Here is a 22,193-nt window from a genome sequence, read left to right as displayed (position 1 = left end):
TTTTTTTTTTTTTTTTTTACCCTGTCCGAGATTTTATTAGCCAGGACCGTAGTGGCCAGTCGCAGAAGAGAAGGGGGTGGAGAGGGTGGGGGGAGGCTGAGAGGGAGAAGAGTAAGAAGGAGAGAATAGAGAGGAGAGGGGGGAGAGAGAAAGGGAGGGGAGAGGGGGAGAGTAATCTTATGAAAAGTAATCTTTGTTATGAAAGATTTTACCCTGTATAAGACCTTATACTTTAACTGATCCCCATTCCAGTTATTAAATGTATCATAATTTATTTAGTTGATTTACTATGGACACTCAGGTTGTTTTCAGTCTGGGGTTATCAAGCGTGATGCTGCACTGAATATTCTTGGGTAGATTGTGTGGGTTAGGGTTTGGGATATGTAGTTGTAGGAGTGGTATTATGATATAAAGTGGTGCAGATGGGTGGCCCAAACACAACTTTCTGAGTTTTAGCCTGTTAAGCAGGAACAACACTTATTGACAAACGTTGTAAAAATGTGAAACAATATATATATAAACCCCTAACTCAGCATCTGGCATGCAGCAAATACAAAATAAATATTATTTTTAAATGGCATATGAATAAATTATCTTGTTTCCGGGGCTTCACCTGATATTAAGTTTGTTCCTTTAGGGCTGAGGATGTAGGTCAGTGGTAGAGTGCTTGCCTATCATATGTGAGGACCTGGGTTCAATCCCCAGTATCAAAAAAAAAAATGTTTTTTTAAACTGACTATAATATGAACAAAGTTCATTATTCAAGATTTGTTTTAAAATTACTAACCCTTAATATTTTTCTGCTTGTCCTCTGCTCACTCTCCACAGGGAGTGTATATGGGCTGGCTGACAGCTTCTGGAAGTGGAGCCCGGATTCTTGGGCCTGTGTTCATCAGTCACGTGTATACTTACTTGGGGCCACGATGGGCGTTCAGCCTTGTGTGTGTGATCATCCTGCTCACCATCACACTCCTCGGAGCGGTTTACAAGAGACTCATTGCCTTTTCTGTAAGATGTGGGAGGATTCAGGAGTAAGGTAGCTAAGACTATGGTGGAACATACTTGATTTGTGTGGCATTTCCTAGTCGAAAGCTATGCCCCACAATTGCTACGATCCAGTCACCATATACAGGCTGTGGAGACATTGCACATTTTGAAAAACAAGAACATATGTAAATAACAGGGGATTCTACATGTGATTGTGAATAGTAGGACACATAAAACATTCTGAGTCATAATTTCCTATATTTTTCTTATTATGCCCTTTTGGGATTTCATGAACTAAACAGTGAGTGGCAGTGGTCTATAGGTGTGAAAACTACACTCTTAGTACAGACTACAAAAGTGTCATTAAAATAATGAGAGAATATGCAGTGGAACCAGGACAAGTTCTGTACCAATTAGCTGTATTATAGAATGAAATTATAGAATTTTTTTTTGCCTAAAGAGGTATTTTAATTTAAAGACAACTACTTTTTATTTATAAAAACACATTTTCTGTTCTTACATTTCCTTGCGAAGTAAAAATCATGACCCTTAAATTCTCCATTTAGCATGCCTGCCATCCTTCCTGTCTTATATAAATCTTTATTGTAATACTGCATCTCTGTCTTATTTTAGTTCAGTATTTCACTAAACTCTAAATTGATATGTGAGCAAGAAAAATGCTAATATTTGAAAAATGAAGAGGTCAAAATGGATATCTTGGCCTTTAGTGGAGTTACACTATTTAATTCTTGGAAGTGCTAATAATTCACTTTGTATCCATGTATTCAACAGTACATGATTTCTTAAAATTATTGCTATATCCCAACTCCTTTAAGCTTTAGAGAAAAATTCACTGTGATTAAATATTGCCCATCTAAATTACAAGAGGGAACACAACAGTCCCTTGTCTGCAGAGCTGTTAAAGAGCTATAGAATTTTAGTTGGATTTTAAATTTGGATGGGAACTAACAGCCCTGTCAATTCAGGTTAATAAGCATCTGAGCAGAATGGCTTTCATCGAACAGTTTATTGGTACATAGGATGCTGGTAAGTTACTAGTACAGAACTATACACGTGGTAATAACAAAACTGCAAAAATAGTGGTAAATATCCTTCCAAAAGTTTCCTATTTTACGTTATAAGCATTTCCAAATCTTAAGAATAAATACATAATCTGCACTTTACAGTAAGAAATACTCCTCCACCCAATTTCATCAGCTCTAATGGAAGGCTTAATGTTCTCAAACTCACTGTACAGTTATGTTTTAGAGGTTTTTCACTCTTCTCCACCTCCCTAGCAGGACTCTGCTTACAGGTCATCAGCAAGCTTCTGGCAATTTGGTGAAATCCTGGAATCACCTTTACCTTTCATTTTGAAGCTTCTCAGTTTTTGTCTCACTTTTAATCATAAAGAGCAAACTCCACCCTTGGTTTGGGTAGTGTGTGCACGATAGATAATAACAATCATGATAATAATAACGAATATTTATGGAATTCTTTCCATATTCCTGGTAACGTGTAATTTATCACAACTATTCTATAGGGTGAGGATACTGTTATTCCCATTTTAGAGATGGAAGAATGAAGGCATAGAGAAGTTACTTGTCTAGGTCTTTCGTCTAGTTCTTAACCACTATATTTTTCATAAGGGAAAATAACCATGAAGTTGGATTATTAATAGATTACTAATTGTGAGGTAAATTAAGTTACCTGTACCAGTGACTTTTGTTAGCAGAAATATTTGGCAAACAACACCTCTCCCCCAGAATTTTATCATAAAACATATTATAGCATGTTTTTAACAAGAATATGACAAGAAAAATTCCCAGCTTCTAAAGTTATTCTTTGGTTACAATTCAGATAAACTATAACCTTGCAAAACTGACTGCCACCTTCTTTTTTATTGACAGTGCTTTCTTGGTCTAACACCAAAGATAGGGCAATAACGGGTTTTGGGAAAGAACAGGGAAGTAGTTTGAGAAATAATTAAATAACTTAGTTTAACTCTTCCATTGGACAAAATGAGTATAACTTAAAGATGAGTCCTTAAATTATGAAAAACTAGGAGTGGTTTACATTGCCAGGCATGGTAGCATATGCATTTTATAATCCCAGCAACTTGGGAGGCCGAGGCAGGAGGATTGAAAGTTTCAGGCAATTTGGCAAGATCCTGTCTCAAAACAAAAAGTGCTAAGAATGTGGCTCAGTGGCAGAGCACCCTGGGTTCAATGCCCAGTACCAGGAAAAACCAAAAGAACATATTTAGAAAAAGATATTTTTGAAGACCTAAGCATATTTTGAGTGGATTTATAACTTCATAAAATATTCTATTTTGCTAAGCTTGTCTTGTATTTTCTTACATAAGGTGAAATAAAGTTTATAACGTTTTTATCTGGACAAGGATAAACTATTTGCATCTGTTCAAGAATTAATTTATTTTGAGAAGAAATTCTGTGTACTATTGTAGATTCATGTGTAATTTTGTCTGTTGTATTGTGAATGTTCACTTTCTAATAAACAAATTTATGTACCTTAGCCTTAAAATTTTAACCATACTTTCAGTACATATTTAAGGGGACACCCACTATATGACAATTACTATGTAATTGTTGAATATGGAGCAGGAAAAATATACAGAGCCCCTCCTCACAGGAGGCAGGAATCTCAGGCCTGAGTTTCATGTTACATGGCCGAGTATGACTGAGGAAAAGTGACGTGTGAGGAAACAGGAGTGTAGGGAGCTCTGAGAGTAACAGGGAACCAGGACCAGGAAAGTTGGGAGCATGTCTCTAATGAAGTAATGATTACCTAAGACCTGATGGAAGAGGATGATTGGGATTGGTGAGGTGTGGGACAGGCAGGGCTTACAGGAACCCGAGAGGTGAGATCATCTTGGAGGTCCCAGAACCAAAAGCTGACCTGAGGAAGCTGGAGTACAGCGATGAGGAGCAAAATTCTGTTAGTTGAGGCTAGGGGAACCAAACCAATCAGGATTCCTTGTTAAATTGAAAGCCCTAATTCTAAAGAAAATACCAAACAAAACATTATGAATACATTTCTAGTAATGTCAACAATTTCTAAATAATCCTATCAAGTTAAAATCTCAACCACAATGAAGTGACCAACTCAGATGGCAGAAGGTATTTTGACATGTATCTTGACAAAGGATGCACATCTAGAGTTCTAGATGCCACTGAGAAAGTGCAGACACCCCAATGTGAAAAGGTAGATTGTCATTCAATAAAAAGCACAATTTTTAGTAATAGGGGAAATGTAAATTAAAGTCAGATTGTTCCTCATCCTCACCAGAACCTGGTGTTGGAATCATTTTAAATTAGTGCCAATTTGACAAGCACAGAATAGTACATTTGTACAATTCTATTATTAATAATATTCTGTACTATTCTATGCTTGTCAAATTGGCACTAATTTAAAATGACTACAACACCAGGTTCTGGTGAGGATGAGGAGCAATCTGTACTTTCATATACTGCAGAAATATTAAAAAATTGGCATTATCTACCGAAGTTTAAGATAAATAATTCCCAAGATCCAACAAGTTCATGTCTTGAACTTGTGTGCAGGTGCACCAGAATCCCAGTGACTCTAGGCTGAGGCAGGAGGATCCCAATTTCAAGGCCAGCCTCAGCAACTTAGTGGGATACTGTCCCAAAATTAAAAAAAAAAAAGTGTGCGGGGTGTGTGTGTGTGTGTGTGTGTGTGTGCAGCGGCTCAGAGGCTAAGTGCCCCTAGGTTCAATCCCCAGTGCCAAAAAAAGAAGATAAATACAATATACACCCCCAAAAAATGACCTAGGAGGAAACATGAGGTTAAATAGTCTATCAAATTTGTGGTTTCATTCTATTTATAAACATGTGAGTCTATATATATATATATATTCATACACACACCTATGGGGGTTGGTGATGAATGAACCCAGGGGCTCTACCACTGAGCTACATCCCTAAGTCCTTGTTATTTTTTTTTTGAGACAGGGTTGCTGGAACTTGTGATCCTCCTGCCTTAGCCTCTCGAGCCACTGTCACTGTGCCCGGCTCTACTTTCATTAGGAATGGCTATCCCACTCTCAAATAGTTCTTCATGCCAATTAATTACAACGTTAAGTTCTTCAGTGTTAAAATGTTTGCATTAAAATATACATATACATTCATTTAAGAGAATATGTTTAACATTTAACTTAGAAAATTAAGTTATAAAATTTGTTTCCTAAACAAGAAAATTTAAAAATGAGTTTGTAGTAACTTATTTTAAAGTATTTAAATAAGTCAAAAGATAAAATTACTTGTTATATTTATTTTTTTTTATAAAATGCATTTGCCAAAATGTTTAAGCAGACACTGGTGCTACAAAAATAAATATAAAACAACTATACATGTTTACATATGTTACTTATAACAAATACATATTATTTACATGTTCAAAAATTCCAAACTACAGCATATTTTGTCCATGATTCTCAACATGTCTGGGAAGTAGAGAAACAATAAAAGCATAAATACACCACACACCATTTATATTTTTGCTTTTAAAAAAACATTCAATACAAATATACTCAGTAAGCTTGAGGGTATGTTTTCAGAGCAAAGTTAGGCATCCTATTGTACTCTGCGACCAATTATTTGTCGACTCAAATTTCATTCAGTTTTCTCTTAGTACACATCCTTTACTGTACAGATTAAAATTCTCTTTAATAGGCTTTCTGAAGAAGTTATATTAAATAAAAAGTCACTTTACTTGAAAGCCAACCAAAAAGTTATTTATTAAATGTAGGTATCTTTTCAATCAATGAAAACCAGGAGTTGCATTAGAAAACATCAACAGGATGGAAGAAAGACACTGTAATTTCTGTTTGATGTATTCCGGTAATTTTTCATTGTCTCCATACCTAAGTGAAGTAAAAGAAAAAAAGATAAAACCATAATCATCTCTCCATTCTTAAGGAATACCAAAACCCATATTATATTTTTTATTCTTCAATGACAAGAAATCTCAGGAAAAATCATCCACGTGGGGTTGGGGTTATGGCTCAGTGGCAGAGCACTTGTCTCGCCCATGTAAGGCACAGGGTTTGATCCTTAGCACCACATAAAAATAAATAAAGATATTAAAACAATCAAACACAATTATTTATTAGTCACCTCAATCTAGTGAAGCATACCCATTTTTTTTCTTCTTAAAATAGAATAATTAGCCAGGCATGGTGGCACAGGCCTGTAATCCCAGTGACGGGAGAGGATAAGGCAGGAGGATCATGAGTTCAAAGCCAGCCTCAGCAACTTAGCAAGGGCCTAAGCAACTCAGTGAGACCCTGTCTCTAAGTTAAAACAACAAAACAAACCAAAACAAAAAACAACATAAAAAGGGCTAGGATGTAACTCAGTGATTAAGCATTCCTAGGTTCAATCCCTGGTACCAAAAAAGAGAACAATTTATAAACATTTAAATAACAACAAGAAAATAAAAAACTCGAACTAACTATATTTTCTGAAGCAAGGTTTCATTCCTTGAATGCTTTCTCAAGGAAACACTAAGTTAAACATGAATACATTTCTATTAGATGTTAAGAACTTGCAATTGACCTTGTCAGTAGAATTGCAGCATTCATCTGTGAACATGTATCCCACCCACTCTACATCTGCACCCTTCCACTTCCTGGAGCATTTAAAGTGTTTTTAACGATTCCTATGAGCAGTTACTTAAGTGATGCTACTGCACATACACATGCATTTCACAAAAAGCATGATAGCCACAAATTACAGTTGCCCTACACACGTCTACTACAACAGAAAGACCACATGAAGCAGCATGTTTCTGTTAGCACCGCCATGACTTAGGTCTTTCTAACAAGTCATGTTTTATTTATTTATATTTAAAAAAAAATAATCAAGTTTTTAAAATTTTATTTTTAACGTGGTGCTAAGGATCCAACCCAGGGTCCCACGCGTGCAAGATGAGCACTCTACCGCTGAGCCACAATCCCAGCCCAACAAGTCATGTTTTAAATATGGAAACTTTTTCATGCTATTGACAGATTTCTTATTTCTGGCATGATGCCCAGCACACATATTCATGCAGAGTGAATTTAAAAAGTTGTCACTTGGCATGTTTAGGGGACAGTTTCCAGAACGCCCATAGATACCAAAATCTGAGAATACACAATTCCATTCCATAACATGGATCAATATTTACATATCACCTATACACATCCTCCCATTTACATTAAGCCCTCTCAAGATTACTTGTAATATCAAATGCAATGTAAATTTTACCTAAATAGTTATACTGTATTATTTAGTGAATAAAAAAAAAAATTCTGTACACATTCAGTACAATCTTTTCAAATATATTTGACCTGTTGTTGGTTGAACTGTGGATGTGGAATCTGTATATGGAAGGCCAACTGTTTACATTCATTAATCACTAGATCACGGGATATAATCACTATATCAGGGGATAGAAAATTCAAGGCCAGTCTCCACAAGTTACCCAGACTTTGTCTCAAAAAGCGAGACGGTAATTTTATTATTTTTGCATAGCAAGAAAGCGAAATGTATAAATCGTGTTATCTGAACTAGTATTTTTAAAAACTTACCTAGTTGTTTGACCATTTGGTGACGTGTAACTGATAGAAGATACTCCTGCCTGGACAACCAGCTGGGACCCATCATTAAACTGAACCCACACAGCTCCACTAGTTAACTAGAAGAATAATAAGCATACAAATTGACTCTGCAATAGAGGATCTGAGGTTCTTAAAAGGTACTCAAGTTGAACATATCAACAAGTTTTCTATAGTTTGAAACTCTCTCCAGTAACTGTAGATTTAGGACTGGAATAGTTTTAGCATTGAGAATATTCATGTCTTTTCTGGGTTAATCCTTTAATAGCTTAAGTACTATAATATTAAAATTATTCTAAATGAATCCCATTTCTCACCAATTTCCACTGTATGTGTTTACCCCCTCCCCTCACACAGTATTTTAACCCTTTCTTTGTCCTAGTGCCCCTAGAGTTTCTTCCTTGCCTGAAAATATTACATCATAGCTTTTGAGACTTCTTTTAGTGATTCATGTTAAATGGGGAGGCACATGATATAGAGAAACAAACACGGACACTGGAATCCGAGAGACCTAGGTTTACATTCATATTCTGCCCACCAACAAGTAGCATAGTTTAGGATCATCCAAGTCAATGTAACATTATGAACTGTAATTTTATTATCTTTAAAAGGGGATAACTTTACTAGTTTTTTTTTTTTGATAAACTATATAATGTATATGAAAAATATGACATCAAAAAGCAGGCACTCAACAGATATGACCTACCCTCCAAAAGTAATAAGGGTGCATTGTTCTTAAGTGGAAAGTAAAGGGACATAAGCCATGCTTAAATCTCCACATTTTAAGCCTTCACATAATATACACACGGGTTCATGCTGTGAGTTTGAAACTCAAAGTTGAATTAACTTTAAACACTTTAACTTTTCCTTCTTTTGCCAAATTAAAGTTAACTCTAGTCAGATTGATTACAAATAGTTTCTAAAACTCACAATATTTTGGATATTGTTCTGCACTAATCACAAGTAACCATTATCATGACCTGTACTTTAAAAACAATTGGTAGGCAATCTGTTAACAATAAAGTTTTCCACTGTATGCAAATAAAACATTAAAATGTTTTAATGATTTAACCAATATAAAAAAATAAAAACTTCTACTTAAACCATTAAAAGAATTTATATTTTTGGGTGATTGTCTAATCAGTGTGAAAACCAAAAGAAATTCATACTGAGAAAAGTCATTTTGGTAGAAACTTCTCACCTGTGTAGCCCAACCAACATTTTTCACAAAAACAGACTTCAAAAGTTGTGCTGATGTAGGAAGACAATCTTTTAGATTATTCGAAGAGACGTTTGTTCCTGAAGCTGTAGTGGTATGGCCAAGTCCTTCAGCTGTAACTATCTACAAACAGTAAAAACAGGAAGATATTATTCTTTACTGTTTTTATAAGCCAACTTAAGCAAAAAATAAGAATTACTGGATTTTCATTAGCTTAATTTTTTTTAAAAAACAAAAAAATTAAAAATACAACCACATTATTGAAAATGAGAAAAATACAGAAATGAAAATAATACAACTGTTATTTTCTTTTGCTTTGATCTTTTTCCCCAAGAGATTTTTTTCATAGCTTCATATCACAATATGTATATATATAGGTAGGACTAAACACACATATCCATTTTTTTAACATTGCATTTTTCTATATATATAGTCTTCATTGACATGATAGTTCATTGAGTAAATATAAGATATTTAGGCAGTTAATATTTTACTAGTAAAAATAAAACAACTATGTACATCTCAAAAGGTCAAATTAACAGTATGTGAAAGGCTCACTGGCTGGTTTAAAGGACTTAGAAGGCCTTTGAAGTTCAAGCAAGGAGTATGTGATACAGTGCCTCAGGAGTAGCCTGGAAAAAAAAGGTAGGTATACTAAGGCCTCTTCTATCTTGGGGGGCTAAGGAGAGTGGGGTAGTTCTGGGAATAGAACCTGGGTCCTTCATGAGGTATTTAATTTTTTATGAAGGGCATAAGGTGGTCCCTGAAGGGGTATGGACAGAAGTGACACAGATTTACTTACAGAAGGATTAAGTATGGGTGCCTGGGTTGGAGTAGTAGCACTATTCATGATCAATCTACCCAAAGATGGTGCATCTCTTATTGCGTAGTTTGGATCCACACAAGGAGGTGTTGACAGGGCCTTAGGTGAACTAGTATTACCAGGTTTTCTAAAGAAGAAAGAAATGTTCAAATATATTCCTTTAAAACTTGCAATTTACAGATGTCTAAAGAATGTTTATGAAGTAAACCAAACTTTTTAAAAAAAATCTTATAAACTTTAGCCATGTTAAAAAATTTTTAAAAATTTACCTTCCCACAATTATTGGGAAAAAGGGAGCACTCCCACTCTTCTTTTCCTCTCCTGAAATTACAGATTCCAGTGCTAAACAAATACGATGAGCCTATTTCAAAAGAAGAGTGTTTTCTGTCAATATTTGAACTAAGTAATTTGTAATTAATTAATTATAATTAATTAGTATTAAAATCTATTAGGTATGTACCTCATTAGCATGGTCCATGTATATTTTTATTTCCTCTTTTAAGCTATGAATTTGATTTTCATCCTTTAAAGTGTAAGATTTCCCAGTCTTTTCAATTACTTGAATTAAACCTTCTGTTTTGTGTATTTTTGCTCCTAGAAAATAAGCATAATACTCTTTTTCAATTTATTTAGATTTATTTATTCATCATACCAGTATTTAATGGCTTTCAGATCAAGATATCATTTATATTCACTTACAAACATAGCTGATGGACAGCTATGTGTGTCATGTGTATCCCGTAAAAGATGTGTGACTTAAAAAGTAAATCATCTTTATAGAATACTTAAGACAGAATGTTCATTAAACCCAATCTTTCTGCCCCATTTATAATTCTTAAAATTTGGTAAATGTCCACTTGAGTTTCTAATTAAAAAAAGGATACTGTTTCATGACATTTTTATATCATCAATCAAGGTAGGTACAGTTAAAATGAAGTGAGGTAGCGAAAGAGGACTAATATATATACAGATGATAATATAAATTATTTATAGGAAGGTATATATAAACAAACTTTGGTTAAAATGACTTGTCATGAATTAAAAACACAAGCACATGACTACCAAATTACAAACTACAGGAAAAAACATGTTTTAAAAAATAGTACTTACCATCATAAAACCAAACCTCAAAATCAGCATCAGGAGAATTCTCCATCAAAATACATTTAGCGTATCTTGTAAAATAAGTGATTTTAGGAGATTTAGATCTTACAAGCTGTACAAATCTGGAAGCATATTGATATTTTCGCCAGTATTTTTCTAAGGGGAAAAATTAGTTAATATTAAGGAAGAAAATATTGACTTGATATAGTTTTATCTACCTGTTGTGATTTTTAATAGGTTCTTGTTTGTTTCTGAAAGGCATCTCAATTAAATCTTATTGTTCAGTGCTTTCCCCCTGTTCATAATATGCAGAAGCTGCATCAGGAGTTAACTTTGATTAACTATAATTATAAATGAAAATGTATGTAGCACATGATTTCAAAGATCAAAAAAATAGATACTTCATATTGCAATTTTTAATGTGACTATAGCCACATTACTAATTAAATAAGTGCACCAATTATATTTTGGTGGTATATGACTAATATTCCGGAGTTAGTTTTTACTTTTAAGCAGAATAAAGTAGTATTATAACACAAAATATGAATAGTAAACAACGAATTAATAAGGTATATCAAATTGGACCAGATACCAAGTACAAGAACATAACCTCCAACATGACTAAAACCAAAATATTCATAACCTATCATACCAATATACAGAGTTAAGTATATATACTCTCAAAATTTATTTCCTGTTAAGGTTACATACCTGGTAAATTGTCAAAGTTGTACCTACTGATGTTATCAGTAGGTAAGGGCGGTTTATCAGCAAGAGGAAAGCCTCTTCCATCATTTGGATAATATATAGTGATCTGCCAAAAAGTTTTTAAGACTTTTGATTATATACCAATAACTTAGAGCACTATATTTTGTTAACAAAATATGAAAAAGGTTCAAGCACAGTATTAAACATTATTTTATAGAAAATGGTATTCTCTAGCATTTTATTCTAATTTTCTTTTTAAACTTAAATCAAACTTCAGATTTTTGATACTAGTTATAAATTTTGTTTATTGCAGTGCTGAGAATCAAACCCAGAATCTAAAACACGATAGGCAAGCTGCGTACTGAACTATATCCACAGCCCTACAATTATTTTTAAAATGGAACTAATTTATTTAAACATGTTTGGCATGCTATTTCAGTTTTTGAATTATAGGGACTATCATATCAGAAGACTGCTTTAAAAAAAAAATTTAGAGATCTCCAAATGAATCACAATGCTAAATTTAGCTTAGGGGAAGATGTGAAGTCTCGAGATAATAAAATAACTGTACATTACCATATTCCCATCACTAGATATTTGAAGTACTTCTTTCACATATTCTTGAGATGCATATTCCTTTAGAAGCTCCACACACACCTCCTCTGAATCAAGTATGCTCACCTAAAGAGAAAATTAAAAAAAAAAAAAAAATCAATAAAAATTTTCTCATTTAAAACATCTGACACACATGATACTTGAGAAAATTACTTAACCATAGCAGAAACAAATATTAAAGTCAAAATGAAATAGCTGTTTCACTCCAACAGTCCAGACCAGAAGTATATTTGAACACAATTGTGAGCCATAAGGTGCAAAGATGAGAATGTACAATGAAGTGGGAAGGGATAAACAGTGAATAGAAAGAAAGCAGAAGGCAGGGCGGAGAATAAGGACTTAAAAGATAATAGCAAGCCAAACAAAGGCAAGACTGGGGGAAACGGGAAACACCAACAAATAGGATGAACATGGAAAAAAAAAAAAAAAATCACCATTCCCACTTCACAAGTTTTAAACTATAAAATGTACATACTCTTTTTCTTTTAAATAATTTTAGTTGTTAAAACATCAAGGTATAATTTCTTGTTAGTTTCTCTTGGTATTTAAGCCTAAGTTAAATGTAGAAATAAAAACTAAAACCAAAGGTTAATATTAATTCACTGATTTGAACTGTGCATAAACTAATATTTAGAACAGTATACAGCTAATATTATTTTTAAATGTTTTATATTCAAATCTACTTTCTAAAAACAGTAATTTAAAATTCAAAACTTATCAGTATCATTTCATTATTCATAAAAAGCTAGATGGAAACAAAAGCTATCTTTCCATGAATATTCAATCTTTTTTCTTTTTATATAAGTTTATCATGTACATATTCCAAAGTCCAGGATATTATAGGGGACTAAAACGTCATGTTTTCAAAAACTGTATTTTTAAAATAGTATCAAAGAGTAACTTAGGAAAACAATGTACTCACCACAGCCTTTTTAGTTTTCTGTCTGATTGGTTTTAACCTGTGAGCAATCAAAGGAGACGTAATGCTTCGCAATGTGTGTTTCTGATATCCCACTGTTGACTCCATACCCCTAGTCTTGATTTGTTCTGAAAGAGGATCTAAGCCAAAAATAGGTTCTTGTTGAGTTATCTCAGGTTTATTGCGCAGTCTAGTCATATATTTCATAGTATTCAGCTGTTTTACAGAAGCTGCATTATCAGAAGCATCAGAGTTCTTTTTGGCTCTTGTATCTCTCCAAGCATTTCTTGACATGTTTTTCTGCAAATCTGGATGTATAAGAAAATCTCTCTTTGGGCTAATACTGTTGTGCTCAGTAGTTTCTCTTAAATGAGCTATCATATATATTGAAAAATGCAGTTTAGTAAATAATTAAGAAGTCACAAGGTTACATTGACTATATTAGCACCTTTTTTTTTTTTTTGTATTGAAGATTGAACCCAGATTATTATGTAGGCCATGGAAGCACTCTATCCCTGAGCTACATCTCTAACCCTCTGCATTAAGGAAAAAAAAAAAAAAAGTTTTAGAAAAATAATAGTGTATTTTATTCAGGATTTTTACTAAATGAGCAGATTTTAGTTGCTATTGCCAAAGGGAGAACAGTCTGTGTAAATATGTGAGGTTATAGATACATTAATTTGTTCCAAAATAATAGCCATTTTACTATATATATGTATAATGCTCTTATATACCTTAAATATGCATAAGAAAATTTTATTTTAAATAAGAAATTATTCTATAGTCTAATATATGACATAAAAAGTCAGTGACTTTAAAAGGGTATTTTAAACCAGATCACAAAAGATATAATAAGCAATCTACTTTTCAATCAAGGCAAAAACTAGTCACTGCAGGGTCACTGCTAATTCTAATGTGAGATTATATTCCAACAAAAGCATATTTGAGAAGAATTCCCACATATCTTTCTACCTAAATAAAAAACAAAATATAAATTTATTATTTAAGCTAAGGAACACCTATCCTATCTTTGCTTAGAAGGTATACAACTAAGGGAAAAAAACACCATGTGAATAGCTTCAATATTATTAATATTTTACATATATGTGTGTGTGTGTGTGTGTGTGTATATATATATATAGTTATATAGTTATACCCACATTTTTTGAAGTTCTTAAGAATTTTACCAATTTATGTTTTAAATTGTTATTCTAGAGTTCACATGGGAATATATACCACCCCCCTCCAACTCTCAAGGGTGGAGATTTGGCTAAGTGGTTGCTTGCTGGCAATGTACAATGCCCTGGGTTCAATCCCCAGTACTGCAAAATACAAACCAAGTGAAAAACATCTCTCCAACTCTCATTATGACAGAAAAAAAAAATTTTTTTTTTTTTTTGGTACAGGGGATTGAACCAGAAACGCTTAACGAGTGAATCACATCCTTATCCCTTTTTAATATTTTTTATTTAGAGACAGGATCTCAGTGAATTGCTCAGGGCCTAAATTGCTGAGGCTGGCATTTTTTTTTTTTAAGTTGTTGATAGACCTTTAGTTTATTTACTTACATGTGGTGCAGAGACTTGAATCCAGTACCTCACATACACTGGGTAAGCACCCTACCACTGAGCCACAACCCCAGCCCCTGAGGCTGGCTTTGAACTCATGATCTTCCTGCCTCAGCCCCTGGAGATGCATATGCCCGGCCAGAAAAATATTTTGTACCAAAAATACTTTAAAATTATAGCAGCCTCATTACATTACTTTAAAGAAAAAAAAAAAAGGTTATTTCTCCATCTCAGACAAATCCATACTGTCAAGTAAAAATACTTGTAAATACAACAGAAGTAGAGCAAGACGTACATTATCAGTTTTATCATTAAAAAAAAAAAAAAAACAAACTTGAATTATTTCCAAGGATATTTTCAAGTACATAGGAAAAGATTAATTTCCTTTGTGGATTTTGAAAATCATATACATTTCTTTTGAAAAAAGAAAAAAACAAATAGACTCTTGAGATGACAAATAACACTCTGCTTAAATTACAGCCACTATGCACTCTTTTGTCTGTGAGGTAATACAACACTTAGTAAAAAATGATCTCCTTCTCTCCATATGTTTTATAATTTTCTTTTTTTTTTAATTATTATTCCCCATCCCACCTTCTGTGAATCTGTTATGTTCATTAATTAAGAATGTTTTAACCATTAAGTCCCAAGTTTTCTATTCTGCCAATATTTCAATGAAATTGACAGATGTGCATTAAAATAGGTTGGAAATCATAATCTAAGCTTATATATCCTTTACATGTTTTCAAATGCTCTAATCATTCACCATATTACTTTTCTCAAAAGAATCATCTAAAAACATAATATTTATTTCAAAGTAAGTGGCATGTCTGTTGCTCAACTTACAGTTTTTATAGGTGTCCCACATTTGGGATGGTGGGACTTACTGGGTTAATATTTACACTTTGCATCTATAATTATTTTATTTATCGAATGACAGCTACTTGAAAATATCTAGGTTTTAGTAGCCATGTATTTAGATGTGAAATCCAACTGGCTGACTATAGTGTCCATATCGGCTTCTACTTAAAAATAAAGTCAAACATCTTTTAATTGTTTTATAGGCACTGACTTGGTACTTATTATGGAGAGTCTTCAAGAGAGGGCTTAAGAGAAAAGCTTCTAAGACAGACTACTTGGGTTGGATCCTGGCACTGTACTTAATGGCTGTGCAACTGAATTCTGTGTACAATTTCCTTAGCTATAAAATAAGAATAACAACAGTATCTTCCTCATGTTTTTGTGAGAATATAACAAATATATCATATATGTTGAGTATTAAGAATAATAGCTGACCTTACGGTAAATATTAAAAACATCAAGTTTTACTATAATAATTCAGCTTTATTGTAAGATGTTTTATTTTCTTTAAAAAGCCCCAAAAGAAAACTATAATGGCCAGGTGCACTGGCACCTGGAATCCCAAGGCTTGGAAGGCTGAGGCTCTAAGCAACTTATCAAGACCCTATGTCTAAATAAAAACTAAACAGGGCTGGGGATATGGCTCAGTGATTGAGTACCCCTGGGTTTAATCCCTGGCACCAACAAAACAAAACAAACAAAAAACAAAAACAAGGAAACTACAGTGCTAAAAAGTGTGTAAGTCATTAGTTTTTAATTAAATACTACATTTAAAACTCACCATTCATTTGCAGATTTCCAAACCACTGTTGTACAATTTCAGTTTGAGGTATCTGGTCTGAAAATGGAAAAGGACTTTTTCCTGGACAAAGATGATTTGAACTAAAGAAAAAAAAAATCCCCAAGTAATAAAAAGTTAAAGTAATTAAAAAAAATGATTAGGCAACTTTTTGTGGGGGACACTAGGGAACAAACTTATGGCCTACCACGTGTTCTACCATGGTACTTTACCCCCAGTACCTAGCCAACTTTTTAATGTAGAATAAAGACAAATGTGAATTCCAAAAAATTTTAGGATAACTGTAGAAAACAATATTTGCATAATTACATTGTCTCTAAAACGCTGAATTCCCATGCCAGAATGCCAGGGCATTGTGATGATGTTTCTATATGGCTGTTGCCCTTTAATAATTCAAGCATAAAAATCATAAAAAAAATTAAGAGACATGCAAAAAAAATCATTAAAACAATTAGTTTTCATGTTAGAAATAGTATTAGTACTATAATTACTCATCACTCAGGCTCAACTTCTTTTTGTTTGTAGTTATTATTAGAGTACTTCAGGGATCAGATTTGTTTAATACATGGTGTTTTGCATATATATATGAAACTAAAAACTCCCAAGAATTAAACAGAGTAATAAACATATTCATCAACACATACACTCACTTTTGAAGGACAGCTTAATCATAGCTCTAAATTAATATTCCAATACTTTAGTAATAAAAAATGAAAATCATCATTGATAAGTGCCTCAGAAGCATCAGTTAAAAAAAAAGCATTAATTATTCATTGCCCTAGTAACCCCTTTATTTAGATGCATCTTCATATCTGTGCTAGTATGTTTACAGAAAATAAAATACTTATGATATTCTTACAGTGCTTGGTTGTTATCAGGTCTTTCAAAAGATCCAGAACTACGAGATGTCTTTTCTTTAAAGAAATGAAAAATATTGACATTGCTATTTGTGGGTGGATATCGGTCTTCATTTTCTTCTATTCCTGATCTTTTGGACTTTGAAAGTGTTTCTGCTGAGTGACATCGTTCCATTGTATATGTTTTTGCTCGAGATTGACTATTAGAAGTGCCAGATCTATCAGACGAATGGGCTCTACGGAGGTATCGAGAATGTGGCCTTTCTTCTGCATCTTGAATTACTCTTCCTCTTCCACTGTTACTGGTTTCATGTGCTTGATTTCCCCACTGAGTACAAAAACTGCTTCCATCTCCTGAAGAAAAGTCACTTGAATTTTTATGCTTTGGAAATACAGTCATTTTATTTGGAAGTGGCTGGCCAATCAAGAGTCGTCTTCTGTCAAGTAAACTACCACTTACACTGGTACTGGAAGAAGCCGTAACTGCAGTAGAAATTGTGGCATGTCCACTATCAATTGAGTCTTCTACAGTTCCTAAATCTTTACTTTTTGTTGAAGAATTTCGGGACATAAAAGGATGGTCCAATATTGAAGACAGACTTAAACGATCTGCTGGATTTCTACGAAGTAGCTGGTGAATAAGATCCTTGGCCTCTCTTGACAAAAACGTTGGCATTTCATAATCTGCCAATACAACTTTATTTAATGTGTTCTTGACTGTGTCAGTGTCAAAAGGTGGTCTCCCAATTAGTAATGTATAAAACATGCAGCCCAAGGACCAAACATCAGATTCAAGTCCATGTGCACTTCGAGTTGCAATTTCTGGTGAAATGTAATTAGGAGTTCCACATAATGTATAGTGCTTTTCATGTGGCATTGTCAATTGAGTTGCCAGCCCAAAATCGGCAATCTTGATATTCATATTACGAGTAAGTAAGAGGTTAGAAAGTGTGAGGTCCCGGTGTAATATGCCATGAGAATGAAGATACAACATTCCTGTGATGATCTGGTGCATGAAGTGTCGAGCTGTGAGGATGCAAAAAAGAGAACTTACAATTGAGAAGATTCAGCATTTAAAATACACTGTGAAACAGAGGCAGATATGCTAGAGTATAATATTAAATTATTAGCTTGCAGCTAGAATTTACCAAAGTGAAACTTTTGTGGTATTATAATATTAACCAATTTCTGTTAAATATACAAGGAAATAATTTTAATCTTTGCTATTCCCAATTAATGAGCAGTAAATTTCATTAACAATTGGGATTGATTAGGGAAATGATAACCAGAGTTGCCTAACAATTAAGAAAATTATTTTTAACTGTATGAACAATCCATAAATCTATACTAATTGTAAAAAAGAAAAGTTAATTTTTCTTTATCTCTCAAACACTCCCAAAAAGTAGTCACATCAACAGTTTGTATATAATCTTTTGTTTCTCTGCTTGCTTATGTATATTTAAATCTATAGACATATTGTAATAAATGCTTTTTAAATGTATAGTTTTATTACATTTTATTTCTATGGCAGTACCATAGATCTATATTTTATTTAATTGCTGTTGAACATTTGGGTCACTACCACTATTTCAAGATTAAAAAAACACAACAATAAACATTTTTACACATGCTTGTTTTCTTGTGAATGTTACGGGAATTCCTCTATAGTACATTCAAGATATAGAATCACTGGACTGAAGAATAAGAAAACATACTATTTTATTATTAAAAGGCTATATTTGGGGATTGAGATTGTGGCTTAGTGGTAGAACACTTGCCTAGCATGTGTGAGGCACTGGGTATGATTCTCAGCACCACATATAAATTAATAAATAAATAAAGGTCCATCAAAGATTACAAATTAAAAAAAAAAGGCTATTTTCATGGAGATCCTTTAATGAGTAGGCTGTCTCAAATCAATGAGTGAAAAATGATACTTGTTATTTGGGTTAGCACCTTCATGATGACTACTGTGTTTGAGCATCTTTTCATATATTTTTTGGTTACTGGTACTTTTTCTGCCATGAGATAGTCTGCTCATATTCCCTACTATCTGATTCGATTACCTTTTTAGGTGTGTCTTTTTAAATATGAATTTCCAGTCATTCATGTGTGTGTGTGTATATGTATGTACATATATATCACACATACACATATATAACGCATAAATATGGCTTTTGTGTGTGTGCTATTAGGGATCAAACCTATCTTTGTCTTTAAGTTTGTTAAAAGTACACAGAAGTTTTTAATTTTAATTCAAACTGATATTTTTTCCTTCTTTGCTTTTGCTAGTTCTGCAGTAATCATCATCAATATGTATATGGATTTTTCAATTTGTACTACTTCTTCAGAATAAACTTCCAAAAATGGAATTTGAGTCAAAGAACATAAACATTTCTGAGTAAATATATATGACCAAATTGTGTTTCAACAGATTGAAATGCTCAAAAAGCTTATCAGAACCCATCTTTCTTAGCTCATCTACAATCCCAGTTAACAGAGGGGGGAAAAAAAAAAGAAAAAGAAAAAAGCTTAGTCTGCCAATATATGGAACTTATTTGATTCTGATTTAAATTGTAAAAAATTATTTCTGAGGAACTAGGGAAGTTTGAAACTGACTTTGTATTCATAGTAAGGAATTATTCAGTGTAATAAAGACCTTGTGATTATCATTTTTTAACATCCAGATTCTGTAAAGATAAATACTAAAATATTTGTAGATAATAAGATGTCTATTAATATGCTTTAAAATATTCTAGCGAATTAGGGGATTAAAGAGTGGATAATTCTACAGTTTTTGGAAGCTGAGTGATAAGTTCGAAGGGATTCACTGTACTCAGGAGATCCACGTTTTCTTTCTTTTTTGTGTGTGTGCCTGCGTGTGTGTGTGTGTGTGTGTGTGTGTGGTGCTGGGGATTGAACCAGGGCCTTGTGCATGTGAGGCAAGCACTTTACCAACGGAGGTATGTCCCCAGTCTGAGATCCACATTTTCTAAAACAAATGGTTTCAATGGCCGTCATCAGTGGCATTGTAAAAAGCATTCTATATTTGCAAGTTTACACTGTAAATTGCTACCAATAATTTAATTTAAAATGTGTTTTGGGGGATAAATGACAAATTTCTTATTTTCTGCAATTCTTAAAATTGTTTTTAAGAAGTATAGCATTGTGTGTGCGGGATCCTTTTCTAGCCTAAGGTAACAACTGAAACAGTTTTATTAAATATTATAAAATAGCACATTTTTTCAAAACATTTTTGGAAAGTAAAAAAGAAGCTTACCTTCATTTTCTGAGAAAGGTTTCATTCTATTCTTTAGGTATCTGTTCATTTCACCATTATGACACATTTCTAATACCAGGTACACATAATTGTTATCTTCAAAATAGTTATATAGCTGAAATGTAAAAAAGTATAATAAATTAGAATTTAAAAAATTCAGTATCCTGGGCTGCTTCTATAAAATCGTATCTTACCTCCAAGATAGAGGGATGTTTCAATTGACAATGTATTTTCACCTCATTTTGGACTCGCTGTACCATCCCAGCTTTGTACATGGCTTTTTTATCTATCTGAAAAAACAGAAAAGTTTTAAATGTTGATGGTTAAGTTTCAAATATAAATTGTTAAAAGTCATCTTTGATCAGGGTGCAGTGGCATATTCCAATTACTCAGTATACTGAGGCAGGAAGCTCGCAAGTTGAGGCCAGTCCCAAGAACTCAGTGAGACCCTGTCTCAAAAAGAAAAAAAAAAGTGGGCTGGGATGTAGGTCAGTGGTAAAGCACCCCTGGGTTCAATTACTAGTGGCAAAGGAAGGAACTAAGTCACCTTTGAAAAGAAAGTATATTTTAATTTAAAATAGTTTGAAGATTTTTAATATATGTCTTTGAGATCAACTTACTCTGTTGGGTCTATTTTTCCTCTGTTTATCTAGTAGAGTGGACACTAAGTAAATCTGTCCAATGCATTCTAGTACCCTCTATCAGTTTAAATACTTTAATAGCACAACTGTTCTATCCATAAGAAAAATCCAACTTTAGTCAAACTTTATTCCAAATTTCCTTTCCCTTTTCCAACTAGTTTAGATAAATAATTCTCAATTTGCTAATGTTTATGTTATTCCTGTTAGATTAACTTCTATCAATAGAGAATAGTATTTTGGATTAATACTTATACTGTCATACAGAACTACACACAAATGTATTATTATAAAATAATTATTTGATTTCTACACTTGACTCCAAGTATGCATAACTGAAACACACCTGTCTACCGAACATTAATGAAGATAAAACATTTAAGCAAATTAATGCTCCCCCAAAACGTCCTTAAGCTGAACTGCTGAATTTATCCATATTGTCTTTTGCCTATATGATGTATTCTTTACACCATAATCAAAGAAAAGGTTGGTCAGTACGGAATTGTGACATCTCTAGTAGAACACCTTTAGTTATTTGCAAAGTACAGAAAAAAAAGTTGATTAATATAGTCTTACCATTTTGATTGCAACTTCCAAACCAGTGTGAATGGACTCAGCTCTGTAGACACCAGCAAATGATCCCTTACCGAGCAGATTTCCGACTTTAAAATCCTTAAAAAGTAAAATTAGATATTATATGTGATGACTCTCAGGAGTAGAAAGGAAGAATGATACGAAGGGCCTGGAAAAATGGGATGCAAAGGGTTGAGAGGAGAATTTGGCAAAATCCAGGAAGGTATTCCACCTCGATATAGCAGGCGTCTGCGGTGGAAGGCATGGCGATGCCCTGCAGGACTCCCCAGCTTCCAGGCCGGCCAGACTGCGCACCCGGGCGACTCCACCGCAGCACAGGCTGCACCTCCTCCCNGCCCGGGCCGGCGCTCCCCGGGTCAGGTCCCTTTTCACAGTCCCTTCGAGGTGGAGCTCCAGGCAGCCAGCCGGTCGTGGTGCCCATCAGGCTCTACCTTCTAGGCCGCCGCTCCGGGCGACGACGCTAAAGCCACCGAAGGAATTCCTCGACACCATCCGAGGCTTGGGCGGTGCCTCTGCACTCCCATTTTGAAAAACTCCCGCCGGTGGCTGTTCAAGCGAGACTGGTGGTGACGTCAGGAGAC

The 22,193-nt window shown here is 33.7% G+C and overlaps 2 protein-coding genes across 6 annotated transcripts in view; one reads left to right on the top strand and one right to left on the bottom strand.

The window, feature by feature from the left end:
- Mfsd8 (major facilitator superfamily domain containing 8) overlaps nucleotides 1-3,522 on the top strand; it is a 33,318-nt gene extending 29,796 nt beyond the window's left edge. For all 3 annotated transcript variants that reach the window (XM_015479026.2, XM_015479023.2, XM_015479025.2), the window contains one exon: nucleotides 829-3,522. In XM_015479026.2, the coding sequence (XP_015334512.1) occupies nucleotides 829-1,035 (207 nt within the window). In that variant the 3' untranslated portion in view covers nucleotides 1,036-3,522. The remainder of the gene's footprint in view (nucleotides 1-828) is intronic.
- A 1,767-nt stretch (nucleotides 3,523-5,289) lies between these two features.
- Nucleotides 5,290-22,183, bottom strand: Plk4 (polo like kinase 4). Of its 3 annotated transcripts, none has more exons than XM_015478904.2 (16): nucleotides 21,824-22,183; nucleotides 21,595-21,690; nucleotides 20,575-20,670; nucleotides 20,381-20,495; nucleotides 17,103-18,126; nucleotides 16,226-16,326; nucleotides 13,019-13,389; nucleotides 12,058-12,162; nucleotides 11,485-11,587; nucleotides 10,780-10,929; nucleotides 10,130-10,263; nucleotides 9,939-10,030; nucleotides 9,649-9,796; nucleotides 8,829-8,969; nucleotides 7,601-7,707; nucleotides 5,290-5,893 (listed from the first exon to the last, which is right to left on the bottom strand). In XM_015478904.2, exons 1-16 carry the CDS (start codon nucleotides 22,031-22,033, stop codon nucleotides 5,791-5,793), a joined length of 3,096 nt encoding a protein of 1,031 aa, XP_015334390.1. In that variant the 5' UTR covers nucleotides 22,034-22,183; the 3' UTR covers nucleotides 5,290-5,790. The 3 variants fall into 3 exon arrangements, with proteins under 3 accessions (XP_015334390.1, XP_048667996.1, XP_048667997.1); XM_048812039.1 differs by having other exon boundaries at nucleotides 13,019-13,323; XM_048812040.1 differs by having other exon boundaries at nucleotides 13,019-13,155.
- Nucleotides 22,184-22,193: the final 10 nt, after the last annotated feature.

This window comes from Marmota marmota, unplaced genomic scaffold, assembly GCF_001458135.2.
Source record: "Marmota marmota marmota unplaced genomic scaffold, marMar, whole genome shotgun sequence".
NCBI lineage: Eukaryota > Metazoa > Chordata > Mammalia > Rodentia > Sciuridae > Marmota > Marmota marmota.
Note: the sequence above shows the minus strand (reverse complement) of the source record. Positions and strands in the feature narration are given on the sequence as shown.